We start from the raw sequence: 17,860 nt of genomic DNA, 5'->3' as shown, positions 1-17,860 counted from the left end.
TTTCTAAAGCTTTATCTGGCCATCAATGTAATATGCTCTTCTAACGTCAAAGAAAAACCCCTCATTTTTGTTTCTGATAGACAGATAGATGGATAGATAGAAATGAGATTTCTCCCCAGTATGAAAGCATTCTAGATGAGCTGCTAACAGTTTCATATTACAGTACAGCTTTCTAGCTTTCTGGACTGATATTGTAGAGTAATGCCAGAGGCGAATAAAAGGTTAGTTTAATATAAAAGTGTTAATAGGTAAAACAGGCAAGAGGAAATGTAAAAACACATGCTTAAGAATCATAAAAACACCAAAAACAAAACTCATGTTCATCAGGACTTCATCCAATCTCATATCACATAACTGTTCAAAGGTTTGGGGTTAGTAACAATGTTTTTAGTAACACAACTTTTTGTTTCTTTTTATAAAGAAATTAATACTCAGCAAGAACATTAAATTGATGTCATCAAAAGTGACAATAAAAACGTAAAAATAAATGAATAATTTTTTTTTTTTTTTAAAAGACCCTGAAAAAATAAGGTTTTCCGCAAAATTGATAATCAGAAATGTTTCTTTAGCAGTGCATTTAGCATATCAGAATGATTTCTGAAGGATCATGTGACACTGAAGACTGGAGTAATGATGCTGAAAATTCAGCTTCGCATCACAGGAATAAATTTCATTTTAAAATATATTCACATTGAAAACAGTTATTTTTTAATTGTAATAATATTTCATAATATTACAGTTTTTACAGTTTTGTCGAGCAAATAAATGCAACATTGGTGAGCTTAAAAGACTTCTTGCAAGAACATAAAAAAATCTTACTGACCCCAAATTTTGAACAGTGGTGTATAAATGCTTGGTTTGATTGGATGTGAGACCAACACCACTGACATCGGGCATTGGGCTACATGTCGAGAACAAACATGGATGCAATCACAATCATTAAACATTGCCATTTATTTTCATTGAAACAGAAGCATCTTAGCCACATCACAGTAGCTCTGTGGCTTCAGATCCATGAGTAACAGATGAGCTCTCGTGACCCCCAGGGGCCCAACTGCTCAACCCACAGACTCGCCGCTCTACTACTGCCTCATCGAAACAAAACGCACTTCAGAATACAGGAGATAAACATGAAAGATTAGATTTGCAGGGACAGGAGAAAACAAAGATATTTGCAAACCTGTGTGACGAGAAACTTGGTGATGCGCTCTGGAAGTTTGCTCTTCTCACTGGACAAGATCATCTCCAGCATGTCACCGTGGAGTTTCTCCATAACAACAAAGACTCTCTCTGGAGTCTCAAACATACACTCCAGGTTTACAATACCAGGATGGTGCAAATTCTGTAAGAAAAGAACAGCAGTCACATATTAAAGGGGGCCACTTGTCTCCAGCATAATGAATTAAGGAAGTCACTGTTCTAGTGGTATCTACAATCACATTAAAAAAGACTGATCACCTGTAAAATGGCAACCTCATTTCTCAGCTGGCTCTCCTGTTTGGTGGGGAATCTCATCTTGTCTATTACTTTGATGGCCACATCTCTGCCTGTTTTTCTATGTTTCCCTTAAAACAGATTTAAAAGAAATATACATAAATAACAATCACTTAAGTGATATCCAGAGACTTTATTAAGGCAGTACAGTTATTTATCATTGGTATATTCACAAAGCCACTTTGAGAATTTTTTTTTTTTATTTATTTTTTTTTTTTTAGAGTGTACCTCCATAAACGATGCCAAACTGTCCAGATCCCAACACTTCATCAGCAAAGATCTGATAAATTGAGCTGATGTCCTAAAGATGGAGCAAAAAATAAATATTAAGATCAAATATAATTTCATCAGTACATTCAATCCAAATACAATTTCTCAGGCTACAGTTAAATTAATAACCCCCAATTTTTTTATTCCCTCTCTCAGTTCTTCACTCTTGCGGTGTGGCTTGACCGTGGACGTGACCGAACAAGCAGAAGTGTGAATAAAGAGAGTCTGTAGTTGTGAAATATTGCCGGTAAACACAGTCAGACACTCACCACATTTTCCTGGATTTGACTGTTAGATACAGAAATGCTGATGGACAGTTCCTCTGCAATACACACGAACACACAAAACAATACACACACATTTGGATTAGCTTTGGCATTTCATCTGGGTAATGTTCAAATGTCAATTCTGTATGTAGGAAAACATGAAGCAGACATTTATTTATTTATTTTTTTTAAATTGGTGCCACATCCAAAACTTGCAACAAATTGTCATGAGGCTGGTCATTTAGCTATCGGATTGCTGAAATATATTTTCCACAGTCCTATTCCTATTCCTGTGCAAAATGTGAGAATAATTCAAACATATCATATCTGAAATAATAAATGAATTGTAAATTACTCTGAAAATGACAAGCATGAGCTACATAGTAATTCTCTGAAGGGACACTTTGTGCTTTTTCTGTTTATTTTTGGGGTTGGATTTGCCTACAGACAAACCCTTAATTAAGTATGTCACTCATCTCTGGGCTGAAATCTCCTCTGAACACTGAATCAAAAGTGTGTTTGTTTCATAACTAAACAGCTTTCATTAATCCAGACCTGTCAAACCTCTTTAATCTTCTGTCTCTCAACACAATTAAATAGAGGTGCATCAGGATATTAAATACTTAAGCTCAGCCATTTACTCTGCAGAATAGACCTGCAAATCTGCCTGAAAGTCACTGTTCACGGCTGTCCCAGTTTGTACCATTGCTTCAATGACTGCTTGTTTGGACATTTTAAATTTCCAACTTCATTCTGTTTCAGTGATTTATCACACACCTGCTCATCCATACATCCAAACATCATTCGGGACCATGCTGTTGACTTATGTTGCATCTGCAGTTTGTGCAGTATTTTGAATATTGTGTGTTGCTATTTTTTTTAAATGTGCTTTTATGTTTATGCCTTGTAAAGTGCAGGGGACTGGCTAAAATCATTGCATAGAGTAAAATTACTATTATTTTCAGTAGCAGTAACTTGGCAAATTTTGTGAAATTTAAATTAAATTAACTATTACACTACTGTTCTAAATTTTGAAGATGTTTCTGAAATGTTTCTGAAAGAAGTCTCACCAAGGCTGCATTTATTTGATCAAAAATACAGTAAAAATGGTAATATTGTGTATTATTATTACAGCTTAAAATAACTGTTTTCTATTTGAATATATTTTAAAATTTAATTTAGTCCTCTGATGCAATGCTGAATGACAGCATTCATTTAACCCTCTGGTGTTGTTCGGTCATTTTAGACCAAAAAAAAAAAAAAAGTTTAAAATTTTTAAAAATAGCTACTTCATCAGAATGGTACGAAACTTGGTGACGTGCATGGCAGTCGATATGTGACCACCAAAAAAAAAAAAAAAAAAGATTTGAAAAAGCTAAATCGTCGTAAAAAAAAAAAAGTAGTCACATTTGTGTTGTTCGCGGTCAAATGACCGCCATTGGAAATGAACGGGAAATACGCAAAAATACGAATTTTTTGTGTGTACAATCTACAAATCATTCACGATGCAGAAAAAGAGTGCACAGCAATAAAGGGGTGACACACTAAAACATCAAGAGTGCAAAATAGACACACTTCGCCCACCAGGGCTTAATTTGTGCCGGAAAATCCGATCCTCATTTTGTCGGATCACCCTCCTCAAGCACCAATATGAAAGATGTTTGTGCTGACCTATAGTGTGCAAATATGAAAAATCCTCTATAATGACTGCGCTTACAGCACATCTACATTTGAAATAAAGAACCTGAGCGCACAAAAGACTTGTGAATTTCTCTGCTCTCAGAAGACATGCACGGATCCAATAGCCTATACACATGCGTTTTCTTTCTCAACTGTTCACATTTACTTAAGAAAAAACCTCGATATTCGCCAGCACGGCCATTTTTGCGTAATTTTGTGTGTATTTGGCCACTTAGGCTCAACAACAAACTACGAAAAATAACTCAATATGATACTACTTGCTGGGCGGCTTTGGATGTGACTGAGCGCTTAGCCTTGAGACCGCCTCTGGAGTGCGCGAGTACCGATTGGCTTAAAAAGACGTGCATTTTTGTGACGATGCAACAATGACCCGATTAAGCAAGTGACAATTCTGTCAACTGTCCCGAAATGCGAGCGAAAGTCTTGGATCAGCGACAGCATGCAGCAGCTCGTTGTATTGCAGACGAGATGCGCTGATGTGAAGCCGCTTTGAGAGCGTGAAAGAGAGAAGGCGCGGTCCAGCTGAATCACTCACGCTGTTTTCAAATGATTGATTTAATCTGAAGTTTGTGTGGATTTATTTACTCATATAACCTCCTTGCTATATTAAATAAATGTTTGCAGGAATTTCCCTCATTATAAATTTGAAAGCTGCGGGGATGAGTAAAACTATGTGATATACACACAATCCCCACGAAATTCTGGACAGGATTAATTATAACTCTATAACAGTGATTTGTGAAATAAAATTCCATTATTATTATTATTTTTTTATTATTAATTTTTTTTCCCAGGCCTGGAAATTGCGGTTTCAAAACTTCATGGCTTTTTCAGTTTTTTTTTTTTTTTTTTATGTACGAACCCTAATAAAAGCAACTGATGCACGCTGTTAATCACTTAAGCTTGCCCACCAATGTGATCGGCTGAATGCTCTGTTACCTCTCCCTCCTCTAATCACATGCCGGATCCGTCACCCCGCTTTGTTCCGGGACCTCGAAATTTACAAATTAAGCACTGCCGCCCACCCCCCAGCCCCCCACAGGCACACATACATGAATTAGTGTGACTGTAACACAAAGCATGTTTCTGAAAATGTATGAAATAAAATCAATAATTTGGCCAAAAATGCAGTCAAAACACAAACACCAAGGAAGGGGTTACACACTAAAACATCAAGAGTACAAAACAGACACACACTTACACACACACACAACATACTATTACACACACACAAAAGAACTGGTGTCGCTGTAAGAATATGGCAAAATTGAGCCAGAAAACTCAAATAAGAGGTTGAAAACCGATTGATTAATCTCTGATAAAGCATTCCTGTTCATTTTTTGTACATTTTTGTTGAATTTTGATGTTATGTGTAACGAAATGCCTTTCTCTGTATTCAGGTTTGATTGTAGTAAAATTAATGCAAAAGTTAACATTTCAAACAAAAAAATCTAAACCTTTACAAAAAAGTTGTCTTTGAGAATGTCTAAATATATATCCAGATCCACAACTTAACAGAAATAAGTCTTTATGCCAAAAAAAACTAATGAATTTATAAGCCTTTTATATAGAGCTATATAGAAATCTAGTGGCTAAAGCATGGAATTGCAGATGCTTTTCTTTTTTTACTCTGACGAGATGGCACTAATCTGACTTCAAAAATTTGATTTTAAAGGCATTGTCTCTATTTTAACACGGAATACTGCCATAATTGAAAAGTAATATCAAAATCTTATTTTCAATGGGAAAACCATGAAATTCTCTCAAATACAAAATAAAACAAATTAAAAATATTATGGAACAAAAATATATTAATTGATTTTACTGAAAATAAAAAAAATTACATTTCGGGTGTTCGGTCAGTTTTGACCGCGAACAACTCAAGTGTGACCCACAAATGAACAATTCAAGAGCGTTAAAATAGTCACTTTACTGCCACATTCGATCAACTTAATGCATCCTTGCTGAATAAATGTATTTATGTCTTTCAAAAACATACTGACCCCAACTTTTGGCACAACATGATATAAACAAATACTGCTTCATACAATATCGTTCATGTCACATTTTATTGTTATGTCAGACATATTTGCATTACACCGGCTCGTCATCAGTAGTGTTATATAGCATATTTTATGTTTACCTGCGAATACAATTATCTTGCCTGCTGTTAACAGGATGCTCCAGTGTTTAACTAATCACCTGAATGATCGGGCTAGTGCTGCTTCCTCAAGGAAGTTTAGTCTTGTCAGTTTAAACAGTGTTTTTAGCCATTCAAGCACAAGACAGCATGAAAGACATTTCAATGCGGTACTCGCACACTGTGATAGATCCTTTCTGTGTGCAAAACATCCTTCTTATTCTTTAAAATGCTTACATTAATCGTGTCTAATATTTTTTTTTATGAAAGTAGCAATCAGTTTACTAAATAATGTAAACCTGACTGACTGCTTCCTCTTTAAAACCGAAGAAAGAATCTCAAACAGGTCTGGGACAACTTGAGGGTGAGTAAATGATTTTTGGGTGATCTTTTTAAGCCTTAAAGAGACAGTTTACCTAAAAAAGAAATTATGCTCAAGCTTCATGTATCATGAAGTGCCAGGTGTTCAAAATCTACAATTCTGGTCTTTTCATATGGCTTGAAACAATCACTGTAAACAAATATTTTTCAAAATAAAATAAAAATTAAATTAAATTAAAATTAAGTTAAGTTAGAACAAGAAAATACTAGTTCACTACTTCAACATTTTATGTTTAATTCAGTGTGTTACTGGCTGTTTCTTTGTAATTATCTGTGAAATGTACTAGCAATTCCTGAGTGAAAATAGTTTCAAAGTAAATCATATGGTCATATGGACTACTTTTGAATTTTTTTTTTTGGTATAATTTACCAATTGTATGTAAAACAGCAGTATGTACATTCTGTTAAATATCTCCTTTTCTGTTTCATGGATGAAAACGAAGATTCACTTCACATGTTTTTAAAAGACTTGTAAAATACAGAGTTCTGACTTTGCTACTCACTGTGATCTTTACTCTGTCCCGCAGCGGCGCCCACGCTGGGCTGTGGTGTTACTGGAACGGGCATCAGGGCCTGGCGAATGGCCCTCTCCCAGCCCTGGGCCACCTCCAGCCCCACGCCACCGGCAGCCAGCGCAGGGTTGTGGATGTGGAGGTGGGGGCCGCCGGTGTTCTCCCCGACATAGTACACCATGGTGGCGGTGATGACCTCGAAGCAGTGCGGATTGCCCCCCAGGGCTAAACTACTGAAGTCGCGCGCAACCTCCACCTGCAAGATCTCTGACAGGGGAATCTCCTGTGGGTCAGACAATGAGTCAGAAATTTAGACGCTGACTCAGTGACAGCTAGATAAGATCGCTTAACCAATTAAACAACCTCGCATTTGCTCTTTGGGTCTGGAAATGAGTCATTAAATTAATCCATGTGGTGTTGAATTAAAATGTCCAGTCCAGTTCAAAATTTGCCTCACAGAGTTCGCAGAGTTCATCAACTCTCAAAGTGACCAGGATCTCACTGATGAGAAGTAAAGGGCAGTCGCTTTCCAAGTCCATGTGGTTCCTCCAGGTTCAAAAAGATACTCTCAAATGTTCCTTATCACATATATCAAAAATAGCACTGTCTGCGAATGCAGCCCAAGCTTGCAGTCTAGGGTTAAGCTTCTATCTTCACTGACGACGCAGAGCCTAATGTGCCAAGTCTGATTATGACAGTCTCTTAAGAGTCCACCTTCTGCCCAGCCCCCGAACTTGCTCTCAGATGAGACAGGAAAAACAGTAGCTGTGGCCAATCAGCGCAAATGCTATGCCTGCGGTCTCCTCTGAATATGAGATGAAGTGCTTGTGGTTTGGTGGGTGAATCATGTGACCCAACCCTATGAAGAGCTCCATGATTACAGGGCAGCGCTCGTGTGCATACGTGTATGAGTGTGTAGGCAAGTCTTACTCTAGCCACCGATACATTATGTAGGAGGTGGTCACACTTAAGGGGGTGGGCTGTGGTTATCCTGAGAAAGGCCTGGAACCCCCTTACCCAAAAACCAAAAGTACAGGGCTTCTATCTTCAAAAGAGAACACTATGATTACCAAATGTGCAAATCTGACCCGTTCTGTTAAGTTATAGATGAAAATCAAATGCATGATCATGTCTTACACTATACTTTAAGTATAAAACATTGGTTGCTTTGGGAATCATATACTTTACTCATTGTGCTGAGAAGTGTGTTTTTTCTTATTGACTACCTCACAGTTGATTTGACTGAGAAAAATTGAGAACTTTACAATAAAGCTAAGGACAGAAATGGAGATGGTTTTTATTAACAAACTGTTATTGTTTAGAATTATGTAGTGCTTTAGTAACAGTGAATCTAACAAAGTAAGCTTGCCGGTAATATAGATTCTTGTCAAAATTTCAAAGTAGTATCTGTTTTAGAATTTAAGATCCGAGCTGAGCGCCAAGCTGATAATAAAGTGGTGTGTAAAACAGTCTTAAACACACCCTGAAGTCTCACCCAGGGTGGTGAGGTTTCCTGACTTTAGTTTTACAGCTGGGAACACTGGAGCTGCTACAGAAACATTCACAGAAACACACAAGTTCTTAAACTTAAAAAAAGCATTACAAATATTTAGATTTTATTATGACAATATGACCTTCACATCCCCAGATGTGTGAACGTTACTGAAGATATAACCATGGCTGATTTCCCAGTGGGAGTCAAAATACATACACTACCATTCAAAAGTTTGAGGTCGGTATGATTTTTTTTTTTCTCTAGTGCCCACAAACTCTCTACTACCCACCAAGGCTGTGTATATTTGAAAAATACAGTAAAAACATTAATATTGTGAAATATTATTACAATTTAAAAGAACTATTTTCTGTTTGAAAATATAGTAACAATTTATTTTGATAGTCCACTTTAGACCTTCAAAAAACATTAACTTTGCAACTAAATGTCAACTAGCAGTGTAAAATGTGTAACCAAAAATATTTACAAAATCTAAATTTATTCCTTAGATGCAAAGCTGAATTTTCAGTATCATTACTCCAGTCCTCAGTGTCACAGAAAGTTTGGACATACTTTATATTACGTGTCTAACTACTATGTATAAGCATTTAAATTTAAACCAGTTGATACAACGTACATATGGTGTATTGTGTATATACATTTATTAATTGCTTAAAAATGTAACTTTTGAATGGTAGTACACATTTTATCTTTCATTCATTCATTCAAAAAATAAAAAATAAAAATCTAACCTTTAACTAAAGTAAAACAATGATTGGGGGGAAATCACATTATGAAAATTATTTTTCTCTAATAAACAATGGCCACAATTATTGGTACCTAATTCTTATGAGTAAAATATCTCTAAAGCATATTTCCATTCATATTTCCATGTTTTAGCACACCAGAGTGACTAGGAACATGAAATTATCCAGCCATGGCTTCCTGTTTCACAGAAATATAAATATGAAGGAACACAAAGGGCAAGTTCCCTTAATCACTGATCATAAAATCAAAGAATATTTCACAAATTAGAAAGTGGCTGTAAGAAAAGAGCTAAAGCATTGAAAATGTCCATTTCCACCATCAGGGCAATAATTAAGAATTTCTAATCAACATAAAATGTTACAAATCTGCCCGGAAGAGGACGTGAGTCTATTTTGTCTTAAAGCAAGGCGAGGAGGATAGTTTGAGTGGCCAAAGACTCTTCATGGATCACACCTGGAGAATTGCAGAAAATAGTTGAGCCTTTGTGTCAGAAAGCCTCAATAAATAAATAAATGAATAAATAAATAAATAAATCAAACAGCACCTACATCACAGTCTCATCAAAACCTTCTCATACAAAAACAAACTCCAGCATGTTCATTTGCTAGACAGTACTGGGACTTTAAATGGGACTGGCTTCTATGGTAAGATACAACTAAAAATGGTCTTTTTAACAGCAAAAACTCAAGATGGGTTTGGTGCACACAGGGATAAAAAACTACCCCATGTGTACAATGAAATATATTGCTGTATTTATAATGTTATGGGCCTATATTTCTGCTGGAGGTCCTGGACATCTTGTTCAGATACATGGCATCATGGATTCTATCAAATAATAACAGATAAAAAAATTAAAAACTGACTGTCCATGCTAGAAATCTTATAATGGGCCATGGTTGGATCTTCCAACAGGACAATGATATATATATCTCTCTCTCTCTCTATCTCGATTTCTGAGTGAAAACAGTTAAAAGTAAATCTTAAGTAAATTAAGTAAATTTTAAGCATATGAACACATATGCTTGAATATCTGAAAAAAGTAAGGTATTAAAATGATCTACCACCAAACTTGCTGTACCACTATCACAAACCTGTATAGTAATACAGTTGCATTAACCATATAACTACACAGTGTATTTGATACACTTCCTGCCTCTTACTGAATGGCTTTTAGCTCAAAGCTGAAGCAGAGGAGGAGGGGTATTCTGTGGTACTTGCCAGACACCTCAGCGGTGAATGTGAGAGGGGAAAATACTACTGGCTTTAGCTGTATGAAATGAGCAATTAATTATAATGTTTTGACATTACAAAGATCAAAGGTGGACCGCTGCATAATCAGGTTCGTTAGAAGTATATGAGCAATATTATGATTTCTGGGGTTATTCTAAAGGTTGCTCTCGATAACATTAAAATATACACATGAATGTCAATTTTTTAATCAACAGAGAATATCATTTAAACATAAACCTCAACAATTGTTTTAGTAAATATAAGTAGAATACTTATAACAGAAAATAGAAGAAGAATACTTATAATACCTACTTTGTAATATTTGGCTCCTGAGTCATTCTGAAACAGAGTCAGACTCTTGCTGTCCAGTCTCCAGTAGTGTCTCTTTCTCTGAGGGCAAAACAGGTTTGACTAATTTCAAAACTCAGGAAAGTTGTGAGAAAACACAATGATATAAAGGGCATTTAATGCAAATTAATTATGATGCCATCAAGATGTATAAGAAGTCTTAGTGTAAGGTTTAGGCTACTTATTATGAAACTGCATTTTGCCTTCCAGAAATACAAGATCATGCAGGTTTGAAACAACATAAGGATAAATAAATAATGACAGAATTGTTATTTTTGATTGAACTACTAGGCAAAATTTCACAAAAATGTTACATCGGATTATATAATTTAATAAATAATAGCCGTAATTTATCTGTCTTTAAGGGATACTCCACCCCAAAATGAAAATTGTGTCATTAATCACTTACCCCCATGTCGTTCCAAACCCGTAAAAGCTTCGTTTGACTTCGGAACACAAATTAAGATATTTTGGATGAAAACCGAGAGGCTTGTGACTGTCCCATTGACTGCCAAGTAAATTACTCTGTCAAGGCCCAGGATCTGCCATCAGTTGTTCAACCGTAACGTTATGAAGCGACGAGAATACTTTTTGTACTTAAATAAAACAAAAATAACGACTTTATTCAACAATAAGGCACCGTAACGTTTCCTTCTGCATCACTGTAGCGCGATTTTGGAGAATATCCCCTGGACGAAAAATGCATAAACTCTTCTATGTCAGCCGCGACACAGGGATACATCTTACACGTCGATTTACGCTTTGATTTGAACGCAAACAGTGCATCCCTGTGTCGCAGGAATAAAGTCGTTATTTTTGTTTTATTTCCGTACAAAAAGTATTCTCGTCGCTTCATAACGTTACGGTTGAACAACTGATGGCAGATGGACTATTCTGATGATGTTTTTCATACTTTTCTGGGCCTTGACAGAGTAATTTACTTGGCAGTCAATGGGACAGTCACAAGCCTCCCGGTTTTCATCAAAAATATCTTAAATTGTGTTCCGAAGACAAACAAAGCTTTTACGAGTTTGGAATGACATGGGGGTAAGTGATTAATGACAAAATGTTCATTTTGGGGTGGAGTATCCCTTTAAGAGTAACTGCATTCAAACAATAGCGCTAAACATCAGTATTCAGCTACATATTTATTTTGCAACAAAAAAAAGGACTTAAAATGACACAAAGAGAGCTCTGGGAACCTTACTGATGACTCAGATTAGTCTCTGAATCTGTATTTTAAACCAGTTTGTGACATAAATTGTCCAAACAAACCAATTCACTAAAATGAATCAGCAAAAATGTGACATAAAAACAGCAATGAAGCATTTTGTCACACTACACCACAAAAAAAAAGCTTTTTAATGGAAAAGTTACCATATACTATCGTGAAAGTAGCAGTTGCAGTTAGTAATTCTTCATCACTGTAATACAGTTATGCCCTTAGCAGATGCTTTCTTATCAAAATGCACAAACCGCGAAAATAAACAAACGTGTGAATATGAAATAAAATCTCACAAGATTGTCTCGACTGGTGTAGTGCACCATCCATCCTTCTTTGACCACAGTGGAGCTCCTCCTCTTGGTGTGTTTGACGGATTGGACCACTCGCATCAGGGGGATATTGGTGCTGGTAGAGGGGCTTAAAGAAGATAAGAGAAACGGCAGTGATCGATAGTGCTGATGTGGATCATTGATCAAGAAAATTTAAACTCTGAACTTCTGACTTTAAAGGTTTAACTCTCCCAAAAATGAAAATTCTGTCATCTTTTACTCACCCTCAAGTTACTCCAAACATGTATGACTTTCTAACCAAACCAAAGTTGTTGGTGCCCACTGACTTCCACAGTATGAAGAAATACTACAGTTTGGTTACCCACATTGTCTTCAGCAAAAGAAAGAAACTTATATAGGTTTGCAAAAATTTGAAAGTAAGTAAATAATGACAATTTTTATTTTTGGGTGAACTATCCCTTTGTTTCTAAAAATATTTTATTTTATTTTACATGCTTTTATCCAAAGTGACTTACAAATGGAGACGATATAAACAAATCGAAACAATAAAAGTGCAACAATATACAAGTCTCAATTAGTCCAATGCAGTACACATAGCAAAGATTTTTTTATAATAAATAAAAATAACAAAGAGTACATAGAATAGAAATAGAAGACAGAGCTAGTCTTAAGAGGGTCAATTTATAATATTTTTATAATAAATAAAAAGAAAAGAAGTATATAGAGTAGAAAAGGGAAAGAAAATGCTAGTGTTAGAGGGTCAAGTTTTTATATACATAAATAGAAGACAAGTAGATAGAATGGAAATAGATGTTTTTTTAATAAATGAAAGAAAAGTAGATGGAATAGAAATAGAATAGAGAGTGCTAGTGTTAGAGGGTCAAGTATTTTTGTAATAAAAAAGTAGATTTAATAGAAATAGAATATAGTGCTAGTGTTAGAGGGTCAAGTTTTAAACAAAAAGAAAGCAAGTAGATGGAATAGAAATAGAACAGAGATTGTTAGTGTTAGAGGGTCAAGCTTTTTTAATAAATAAAAAGAAAAGTAGACAATAGAAATACAATAGAGAGTGCTAGTGTCAGAGGGTCAAATTTTTTTAATAAATAAAAAAAGAGCAGATAGAACAGAAACAGTATAGAGAGTGCAAATGTTAGTCAAGTTTTTTAATAAATAAAAAGAAAACAAGTTGATGAAATAGAGGGTTGTGTTTTTTAATAAATAAAAAGAAAAGCAGCACTCAGAATATAAATAAAATAGAGAGAGTTAGCGTTAGCGTTAGAAGGTCAAGCTTTTTTTAATAAATAAAAGAAAAGAAAAGTAGATAGAATAGAAACAGAATAGAGAGTGCAAATGTTAGAGGGTCAAGTTTTTTAATAAATAAAAAGTAAACAAGTGGATGTCAGCTTTCCTGTAGCTCAACTAGTAGAGCATGGCGCTAGCAACGCCAAGATCATGGGTTCGATTCCCAGGGAAAGCAAGAGCTGATAAAAAATGTAAAAACTGTAACTTGAATGCAATGTAAGTCGCTTTGGATAAAAGCGTCTGCTAAATGCATAAATGTAAATGTAAATGTAAATGGATAGAACAGAAATGCAATAGAGAGTGCAAGTGTTAGAGGGTCAAGTTTTTTTTAATTAAAAGAAGAGCAGATAAAATAGAAACAGAATAGAGAGTGCAAATGTTAGAGAGTCAAGTTTTTTTTTTTTTTTATAAATAAAAAGAAAACAAGTAGATAAAATAGAAATTTAATAGAGAGTGCTAGTGTGTTAGAGTGTCAAGTGTAGATGGAAGAAATGTGTTTTTAGCCATTTCAGCTGCTCGGATTGAGTTGGGCAGGTCATCCCACCCGCAGGGAACAGTTAAGGCAAAAGTAAGTGGAAGTGATTTTGTGGCTCTTTGGGATGGAACAATAATGCGCCGTTCACTTGCAGAACGCAAGCTTCTGGAGGGCACGTCTGAAGTAGTGAATTTAGGTAAAGGGGTGCAGGCATTTTATAATTATCCAGAGCATATACCTGATGGTCTTCACAGGTTCTTCATCCTTCTCACGGTCCATGAAGGGGGAGTCCATAAAGAAGATCTTGTCTTCTGGAGTGGTAGGTTCCTCGGAATCGTCCAGACCACGACTACTATCGCTGTTCACATCACTGCTGTCTACTTCCATCGTGGTATCAGAGTCAGGACCTGGGCTGGCCGGCTCTGAAAGAAACATACAGTAAACCTACGTAATGATGTTTCTATTAGTAAGTTTTTCATTTTAGTTGGATGTGGCTGAAAACCATGACCATACCTCCATTGAAGACTCCAAGACAGTCTTTTGGTACCTTTGAAGCACATCGCTTGTGGCAATTGAATTTGCAGTCTGGTGAAGAAAACGCCTCATGATCACTTTTTTTTTCTTCTACATTTGTCTAGAATTCTTTTCTATATTGGAAAGCATAAAGGAAGATGGTGATACTCGCCTTTGCACTGCATGCCCTGGCGGAAAAGCCCTTTGAGCAGCCGTTTGCAGTACTGACAGATGGTGGGGCGGGTGTAGGTATGAATGACAAAGGTGTGAGGGACCTTCACCCGCCCCAGCACCATCTTCTCCATCCAGATTGGCCGGCCGCTCCATGATGGTATCCGCTTACCTGGCTCCTGATGGGGGCGCTGCTGCAGCAGAGAACAAAGTAACAAAAAACTGACTACTGTAATTCACATACCGTGTACAGCATGCATACTGCAGACCACAGAGATAGTATGAGCAGTTTGACAAGTGCGATTTTGTAAGACAAGTAAGTACTTTTAGAATCCATTTAACTAACAAGTGACTGTAAAGATTTTTACAGTTACAACATTTTCTATTTCAAATAAATGTTGTTAAAAATATCATAGTTTTTACAAGAACCATTAAGCAGCTCAACTGATTTCAATTTCTAATCAATATATTAGAATGATTTCTGAAGGATCTGGAGTAATGATGCTGAAAATTCAGCTTTTCGTCACAGGAATAAACTACACTTTACAATATATTCAAATAGAAAACAGTCATTTTAAAGTGTAATTATATTTCACATTGTTATTTTCACATTCAATTGATGAAAACAAGAGAATTCTGTCAATAAAAAAATCGTACTGATCCCAAACCATTGAACGTTAGTGCTTTCATAGTAGATGTACATGCAAGAATACGCAGTACAGCAGCCATCTATATCCATCTATATGAATGTAACACAGAGGAAATTATCTTTAATGATTCAGTTTTTCACAGCACACATTACTTTACTGAATTCTGTAAATGACAGCTCAGATTAATTATAGTGAACAAATAGAGAACTGAGAATTGCATTGCTTCTTCTCAAGAATGTTTAAAAACTGGCCACTTAGTTCAAATAAAAGCTGCTCAACCACAGAGGATTTCACACGGACCCTGAACTCGACATGACAGGGAGAGATCACAAAATTACTGATCTGACCTTTTTACAGGGGTCAAAAACAAAATAACTTTCTTTCCTTTCTTATGTTATACTAAGCTTATGTGGAGAACATTTCATTAGGTCTAAAGAGCTGAGTTTGTGATATTTCACAACATTTTAAATACATCTGCATGGTTTGGCGGGGACAGCAAACACAATGTCAGGCCTCGAGAGGAGTATATTTGAAATAAAATAAGCATAACATACAAGCAAAAGTAGAGTGTCTAAGAGGGATATTGTGAGACAGCTAAAAGGACACAGTGTACATGCCATGTTTGGGTTTGGGCTGATATGAGGTGATCGCTCTAAAACAATGCATATCCTTTCAAGCCATTTTGTTAAGTATAAACTATAAATTAATAACAAGCGAAGCATAAAAAGCATTTGCATATTTGTGTCACATCCAAAGAGTATGTAATTTTCCTGCTTTATACTAGAACTCAAATTATACTAGACTATATGTGACCCTGGACCATAAAACCAGTCACAAGGGTCATTTATTTTTAGAACTGAAAGGTGAATAAATGAGCTTTCCATTGATGTATGGTTTGTTAGGATAGGACAATGTTTGGCTGAGATACAGCTATTTGAAAATCTGAGGGTGCAAAAAAAAAAAATCTAAATATTGAGAAGTTCTTAGAAATGCATATTAATAATCAAAAATGAAGTTTTGATATATTTACGGTAGGAAATTTACAAAATTCTCTTTACTTAATAATCCTAATGATTTTTGGCATAAAAGAAAAATCGATAATTTTGATCCATACAATATATTGTTGGCTATTACTACAAATATACCAGTGCTACTTATGACTGCTTTTATGCTCCAGGGTCACATATTATCTCAGAACTTAACCATTTTGGTTGATATTCTTAAATAAATACCTATGGTTAAAATTTGGTAAACACTTTTAAAAAGCTTGTGTCCAGGTGATTGTCTGTCAATGTATGAAATCAGTTTACACAGGTAAGCTAGCAGAATAATCACAGGTGTAGTTATACTATTTGGACACTAGAAATTGTCCAAATATTTTTTGTATTATTTAAAAAGAAAGAAAGAAAGATCTACTGTCATGTTATTTAAAACCTATAAATAGTGTGTAAAATAAATAAATAATGCAAATGTTGAACAAAATCATTCCTTACCTCTTCTAGGCTCACGACAGCATGCTCTGCTGGAGCAGGACGAGGAACAGACAGCGATGGGCCGGGCAGAGACACATTAGAAAGACGTCTTTTCCTTACACCGCTACAGTTGTTAGGGATCTTAAAGGCGCATCGCTTGTGATAGTTCAGGCCACATCCTAAAAATCCACAAAGAAAGCTTTAGTGTTCAGGATTAGTGTCAGGAAAAAAAATTGGATTTGGTTTAAAGCAAGATCAGAATATTATTAGAGATAAGGTAAATGGTCAAGAAGATAAAAATCAAGCATAAGGTTTAAGGACTGAAGATAAGATGACACACAGACAAACACAAGGCTAATTTCATCAAAGTTTTACTCCTAAACTCCAGCAGAGGGCTCCCTCTTCTCTTTTCAGACTCGCTGACATATGGGCACTTAACCATGTTTAGATACCTACTTAGAAATCAAATGAATCTCCTGTGGACTGGGTGGGGATTTCAGATTTAAATTTCTTGATTTTTTTCTTTTTTTTTCTTTTCTAAATCACATTCACAACAGTTAAAAGCGTAAAGTGCTTTAGCATGCCTCTATATATGAACAGCTTGTATCCATCAGTGTGGCTTCTTACAACTGGAGCCCATAATCTTCATGCAGCTTTTGAATGTCACATCCAGCGCTTGGCAGAAACACTGGGTTCCATTCAAACAGCCCCTGATTTCAACTTCAAAGCCGAACCGATGGCAGCACTGACACATCTCGCCGCATGTCTGAATCCATCGCCTCCAGTCAGACTCGATCACAGATCTTTAAAGCAGTTTCAGACTCACGAAGAACCACAACAATACCTTTATTCAGATTCATTTACAAAGTGTTCTTTTTGCGTTGTTGTTTTAGTCAGTCAATACTTTGTTACGTAATTTTCATTTACTTTAGTCTATTTTACTGAAATGGCAAATACACAATTTTTTGAAGAATTAAGCTTTTTAGAAATGTTTTTAGTACTCTTTTCTGCTCACCAAGACTGCATTTATTTGATTAAAAATACAGTAAAAACAGTAATACTGTGAAATATTATTACAATAATAATAATAAAAAAGTTTTATTCCTGTGATCAAAGTTGAATTTTCAGCATCATTACTCCAGTCTTCAGTGTCACATGAT

The 17,860-nt window shown here is 35.6% G+C and overlaps 1 protein-coding gene and 1 non-coding gene across 4 annotated transcripts in view; one reads left to right on the top strand and one right to left on the bottom strand.

The window, feature by feature from the left end:
- Window positions 1-17,860, bottom strand: part of prkd3 (protein kinase D3) — a 101,138-nt gene that overhangs the window by 4,527 nt on the left and 78,751 nt on the right. For 2 of the 3 annotated variants that reach the window (XM_058748521.1, XM_058748522.1), the window contains 11 exons: window positions 16,722-16,879; window positions 14,580-14,772; window positions 14,408-14,479; window positions 14,133-14,316; window positions 12,121-12,244; window positions 10,567-10,644; window positions 6,756-7,047; window positions 2,034-2,086; window positions 1,723-1,795; window positions 1,459-1,565; window positions 1,181-1,342 (listed from right to left, as the gene is read on the bottom strand). In XM_058748521.1, the coding sequence (XP_058604504.1) occupies window positions 1,181-1,342; window positions 1,459-1,565; window positions 1,723-1,795; window positions 2,034-2,086; window positions 6,756-7,047; window positions 10,567-10,644; window positions 12,121-12,244; window positions 14,133-14,316; window positions 14,408-14,479; window positions 14,580-14,772; window positions 16,722-16,879 (1,496 nt within the window). The remainder of the gene's footprint in view (window positions 1-1,180; window positions 1,343-1,458; window positions 1,566-1,722; window positions 1,796-2,033; window positions 2,087-6,755; window positions 7,048-10,566; window positions 10,645-12,120; window positions 12,245-14,132; window positions 14,317-14,407; window positions 14,480-14,579; window positions 14,773-16,721; window positions 16,880-17,860) is intronic. The other variant, XM_058748523.1, reaches the window with a different exon arrangement.
- Window positions 13,520-13,594, top strand: trnaa-agc (transfer RNA alanine (anticodon AGC)). Its single transcript has one exon. It is a non-coding gene; the product is annotated as a tRNA-Ala (tRNA).

The sequence above is a fragment of the Onychostoma macrolepis genome, chromosome 17, assembly GCF_012432095.1.
Source record: "Onychostoma macrolepis isolate SWU-2019 chromosome 17, ASM1243209v1, whole genome shotgun sequence".
Lineage (NCBI taxonomy): Eukaryota > Metazoa > Chordata > Actinopteri > Cypriniformes > Cyprinidae > Onychostoma > Onychostoma macrolepis.
The sequence above is the reverse complement of the archived record's forward strand: the minus strand, read 5'-3'. Positions and strand labels throughout refer to the sequence as shown.